This window comes from Emiliania huxleyi, assembly GCF_000372725.1.
Source record: "Emiliania huxleyi CCMP1516 chromosome Unknown EMIHUscaffold_16, whole genome shotgun sequence".
Lineage (NCBI taxonomy): Eukaryota > Haptophyta > Isochrysidales > Noelaerhabdaceae > Emiliania > Emiliania huxleyi.
In genome coordinates this window covers 1,141,223-1,147,030 of record NW_005200982.1, presented here as the reverse complement: position 1 = coordinate 1,147,030, position 5,808 = coordinate 1,141,223, and the positions used below count along the sequence as shown (strand labels likewise).

General features: G+C 66.7%; 1 protein-coding gene across 1 annotated transcript; it reads left to right on the top strand.

Annotated features, from left to right (window-relative positions):
• The first annotated feature begins 2,488 nt into the window (after positions 1-2,488).
• On the top strand, positions 2,489-3,639 carry EMIHUDRAFT_434138 (hypothetical protein). Its single transcript, XM_005785654.1, has one exon. It carries the CDS (start codon positions 2,502-2,504, stop codon positions 3,552-3,554), a length of 1,053 nt encoding a protein of 350 aa, XP_005785711.1. The 5' UTR covers positions 2,489-2,501; the 3' UTR covers positions 3,555-3,639.
• The last annotated feature ends 2,169 nt before the right edge of the window (positions 3,640-5,808 follow it).

The following is a 5,808-nucleotide window of genomic DNA, read 5'->3' as shown; positions in this document are numbered from 1 at the left end:
AAGTGTTAGACACACCACACACGAAACGGGAAATTCTGTCCCTTTTCGCAACCTGGGCGCCCCCCCCCCCCCCCCCTCCCCCGGCTCCACGGTGCCCCTCGATTGATTGATTGATGGGAAGGCGGCCGCTACAAGACTGGCAGGTGCAAGAACCACAAGTGCTGGCGCGAGGCGATTCGGTTCGTCGCAGTCAGCCAGGAGGGGGCTGGCGCCTTCCTGAATGCGATCCCCATGCGGGATGATATGAAGATGGAGACGTTGGCGATGCGCATTACAGTTCAGCGCCGCCTCGGCCTCCCGCTCGATGTTGCCTGCCAGGCGGTGGAGGCGGGCAAGAAGGCGCCAAACGGCAAGCCGCACGAAGAACTCGGCGATGCCGCAATGGTCAACCCGCGTGCGAAGCACGCGACACGACACAAATACCTGCTCAAACGACTCGTCAAGACCCTTCGCTCGGCGTGGGGCATGCTCATCGAGATGGAGCCGACTGCACACCTCAGTTACAGTAACCCAAAACAACCTGACGTGGCGGCGGCGAACATCGGCAAAGGGCATGTACGCCTCGTTGGCGACTTGAAACTGACGAGCTCGCTTGCGTGCAAGGGTGGCGATCGGCTCGGCTGGAAGGGGGCTTTTGTCGCCTTCGGCAACACCGAGCGGGCGCTGCTCGACTTAGTGTTAGGGCATGCTGCATGGCCGCGGCCGGGAGGGGGGGGGGAGGGGGGGAGGGAGGCGGAGGATGCAGAGGCGGAGGCGGCGGCGGCGGAAGAGGAGGAGGGGGAGAGCGAGGGGGAGGCGGAGGCGGGGGCACCTGTGACGGCCCGCTACGAGAAGGGCGAGTACCGGTTCGCGCGGGAGAAGAATTGCGACCTGCGTTTGCTCGACTTCGAGACGTTCGGCGGCTTCGGGGACGGCGTCCGCAGAATTCTTCGGCAGGCGGCGGACCAGCTGAGTAACAAACTTTCGCACGCTCAGCACCTCGATGAGGTCACATGGACCACCAAGAACTGGCACGGGCTGCAGATGCAGCGCTTGTCTGTCGTTCTCCACACCGCCGTGGCGTGGCAGACGGTGAACGAGCTAGCGTGCGGGGACAGCGGCATTGTGCACGGAGCTAAGTGCATTGCCGTTCTTAACGGAGTCGCTTAGGCGGCTCCGGTGGTGTGCCGGTGATTGTACTAGCACGCGCCAGTTCGCACCTGTGTCGAGCCTGTGTGCTGTGAGAGAGAGTTGTGGTATTTGGAGCACTTGGAGTGCAGTCGGCAACCTCACATCCAGGGCCGGTGAGCTGAGAAGCGCATCCAGCGGGCCGGATGATCGGTATCGGGTTACGGGCTAGAGAGCCCTAGCCCCGGGGGTGCGCGTTCGCAGGGCAAGGGCCTTAAAGTAAACACGGGTCTCCGAGGGTTAGCTCCGCGCTCCAGGTTTCCCCTAGCAGCAGAACGCCCCCTCTACTCGGAGCTAGTAAACACTCGACTAACATGTTTTCTTTCTTTTTCTACTCGGAGCCAGTGAGACGAGAATACGCACATCTTACAAGAATACATACTGCCCCCACGGAGTACCTGCACTACTCGACGATAATACAAGAAGAATACGCAGCTTGGAAGTTGCAGACGCCTATAAAGAAAAAACAGCCAGCTAAATTTCGGCGGCTAAAAAGCAAAGGACGGGCGCTTTTGATCGGCAAAGCAAAGTTGGAGTAACGGCGACCGCGTCGCCACAATGCCAGTCGCCTGTCGAGCAGCCTTGGCGGCGCGCATGCGCCGCAGGGTTGACCGACAGCCGCGCGCCTCGAGCCTCTCGCTCCACTCGCGGCACGACGCGCCCCGCGCGCCGGTCAGCGCAGCAGGAGTATTGCGACATGCTGCACAACGCCAGGGACAGCACTGAGAAGCTGGCGCCAGTCGCCCACCAGCATGTCTCAGCACCGGGTGAGGGAGCATGCTGCGCACGCTGAAGCGGCACGAGGTCACCACCAATCAGGCCCTCACGCCACTGCACGGCCGCCCTCGAGCACCAGCAGCCGCGCTGCGCCATGCTCAAGCTCGGGAGGCCACCCTGCTTCTCGCAGCTTTCTGCAGCGCAGCGAGCGAGCAGCGCCGCACCAGGCGGACCCATGGCGTGTTCAGCCAGCCGTGAGGCGGAGGCAGGCCGAGTGAGCGCGAGCCGCGCGGGAGGCCATGCCCCGCGCACCCGCGAGCGAGTGGCACGAAAGAGTGTCGCGCATGCTTTTGCGTAGCTGAAGTTTTTTTTTTAAATTCTTTCTTTCTGCACCTTTCTGTAGCGCAATGTCGCGCTCGCCCCGCGCACGCACCGACGCCACCGCCCCGCCCACGGACTGGCTGGGCGAGCTGCCGCCGGAGCTGCACCTCCGCATCCTCGAGGGCGTCGACGACTTCTCCGACTGCGCCGCCTTCAGCCTCGCGTCGCCGCGCCTCGGCCTCCTCGCCCTACGCAGCGGCCTGGCGCGCTTCAAGGACCCCCTCTTCGCCGTGGCGATGCGGCTGCTGCTCATCCAGCGCCGCTGCGCCGACCCCTTCGTCACGGTGTCGGCAACGCTCAATGAGGTTATCCTCCGCAGATACGCCGCCGACCGCCGCGCCAGCGCCGACCACTTCCCGTGGCTTGCGAGGGTGAGCCCGGCGCTCCGCCTCTCGTCGGAAGTGACGGGTGCTGGCGCGAGTCGCGCCGAATACTGGAGACTGCGGCGTGGCGATGAGAATGGCGCGAGTCTGCGGCGACGCCTCTTGCAGTCCGGCATGGTGCAGCACTACGAGGGCGGGCGAGGCGCGGAGCGGATGGTGCGCGTCGAGCTGGCCGACGGCAACGTGCAGTACTACGAGGGTGAGAAAGGCGCGGAGCGGAAGGTGCGCGCTGAGTTTGCAAGCGGCACTGTGACGTACTACGCGGGTGGGAAACGTGCGGAGCGGAAAGTGCGCAAGGAGTTTCTCGACGGCGAGGTGCAGCACTACGAGGGCGAAAAAGGCGCGGAGCGGAAGGTGCGCGCGGAGTATCCCGACGGCACTGTGAAGTACTACGAGGGTGGGAAACGTGCGGAGCGGAGGGTGCGCACGGTGTTTGCCGACGGCGAGGTGCGGTACTACGAGGGCGAGAACGGTGCGGAGCGGATGGTGCGCGCGGTGAGTGCCGAGGGCGCCGTTGGGCACTTTGAGGGTGAGCGGGGCGCGGAGCGGATGGTGCGCAAGGAGTTTCTCGACGGCGAGGTGCAGCACTACGAGGGCGAAAAAGGCGCGGAGCGGAAGGTGCGCGCGGAGTATCCCGACGGCACTGTGAAGTACTACGAGGGTGGGAAACGTGCGGAGCGGAGGGTGCGCACGGTGTTTGCCGACGGCAAGGTGCAGTCCTTCGAGGGCGAGCGAGGTGCGGAGCGGTGTGTTTGCGTAATGCCAGGCGCGAGCGAGGACAAGGCGGCCGCAGAGAAGCGGTACAAGGCCATGCGGGTCGCAGAGCTGAGGAGCGAGTGCGAGCGCCTCGGCTTGGCCACCACCGGCGTCAAAGCAGCGCTCGTGGCGCGCCTCCTGGCGGCCTGAGCCTGTCGTACTACTGTTGAACTCTCGCGCGCATATACGCTCGTGAATGAAATCCAGCGCGAGGCAGCGACTGTACCGTGACCCATGTACGTCACTGTAAGTGTTAGGGACGCATGAAAAAGGGGAAATCCTCTCCGCTTTTCGATTAAAACAAAATAGATCCGCATCTTTGCCAGCGAGATGTCATGAGCGTGCCTCCAGTATTGATCGCGATTTCTTTCGAGCCCAGACGGCAGCGAGAGAGTCTTGCCTCGTGTGTGTGTTCTCTAGCTAGGCCCCTACTGTAAAGGCCCCACGCGCGGAGCTCGGAAGCTTTTGTCGCTAACGCTTCGTGCTCGTGGCGAGCTGTGGCGGCGGTCGAAGTTCGCCCAGATTCGTTCGTTCGGAGACGAGCGCCCGACGATAGTAACCTGTGCACAGTCGCCATTCTTGCCTGTGCACAGTCGCCTTAGCACCACCACGCCCGGCATCGTATCAGGAAGCAACACGGAGCTCCGTTGGACGTTTTCAAGATTAGCGTGTCAGAGTGAACTGGAACTAGCCCCTGCGCTCACACGCGCTCCACGAACCGCACCATCTCCCGCGTCGCCGCCTCGGCGCGCGGCACGGCGTGCCCCTCCCCGTGGCGCACCACGGCCGGGCCCTCAAACGACGCCTCCACCCGCCGGCACAAATGCGCGTGCGGCTCGGCGGCGTCGTACACGTGCAGCGACGGCCGCGCGTCCCTGCGGCCGGTCGACGGCCCGCGCCCCCGCGGCGGAGGGATGGCGGAGAGGAGGACGGCCCACCGAGCGCCGGGCACAAGCAGCGCCATCGCCGCGCCCTGGCTGAAGCCGATGACGCCGTCGAAGGCGCCGCCGCCCTCGCCGCCCTCGCCGCCCTCGCCGCCCTCGCCGCTCCCGCCCCTTCCGCCTGCGGCGAGCGCGGCGAGGCGCGCCATCGCCACGTCGAAGCCGTGCTCGTAGGCTGGCCGCCACGCCGTGTCGTACGCTCCTACAGGAAAGCTCCGAGAAGCGTCGGGGAAGCGACTTGCGCGAGAGGGCCGCCCCGCCCCGCCGCCACCCTCCTCCCGGGTCGCCCCACCACTCGTAGCCGAGGAGCCCCTCCGGCACGCCCGGCTCTGCAGGCCCGCTGGCGGCGGTCGGCGCGTCGACAAAGGTAAAGTCGTACGTCCCGGCGAGCGAGCGGGTGAGCGGGCCGAGCGAGAGGGCGAGCATGTCTCCACTCGCCCGGAAGCCGTGCAGGCAGAGCACACGCCGCCGCGACACCTCGCGAGCCAGCAGATCCGGGGCCCGACCCCTCATCGCCGCGTCGGCCGGCGGCGGCGCCGCGTCCGACAGCGCGGCCTCGCCGCCGCCGCCGGCGGCGGCAGCGTGCGGGGCGGCGTCTCCCTCTGGCGCAGCGGCGCCGGCAGAGAGCGATGCGACGAGCGCGGCGAGGGAAGGCTGCGCCTGCATCTCGGGTGAGCTCGGGTGAGCTCGGGCGAGCTCGGGAAAAGCTCGGGCAATCTCGGGTAATCTCGGATAATCTTGGGTGATCACGGGCCATCTTGGGCAATCTCGGGTGATCTCAGTCAATCTCGGTGAATCTCGGGTGATCTCGGGTGATCTCGGGCAAGCTCGGGCGCGAGGGAGGGGTGCTGCGCCTGTAGGTCGGCGACAGAGACGAGGCGGCCCGTCCTCGCGCCGAGGCGGTGTGCGAGGGAGATGAGGTCGAGCGAGTCGAGACCGAGGCCTGCTCGAGAGGGGCCGAGGTGAGGTCGAGAGACTGCCCGAGGTTGCCCGAGGTCGAGCGAGCCGAGAGGAAGGCCTACGGCCAGGCGACGCGAGAGGGCGTCGAGAGGAGGACGTTGAGAGGAGGCCGAGGAGTGGCCCGAGCCGCGCTGCCCTCGAGGCTCAGACTGAGATCGAGCTCGGCCGCAGCGCCGCCCTGCCCCGCGTCGCCGGCGCCTCCAGACAGCCAACCGTCCCGAGATGAGGCGAGATCCCCCGAGATTGCCCGAGGTCAGCGTCGGCGGCGGCGCCTCCGAAGAGCATCTCGCGCACGGTCGCGAGCAGCCACGCCGCAGCCTCGCCCCCCCCCTCATGCACGTCCTCCCCGACCACCACGTGGCCCCGCCCCACCGCCAGCAGCCGGCCCCACTGCTCCGCGGAGAGAGGGCCCCACCAGCCTCGCGCCTACCGCCAGGACCGCCCGAGCGTGCCCCGAGACTGACCCGAGATGTCCCGAGGGGGTCCCTCCCCTCCCCGCCCCC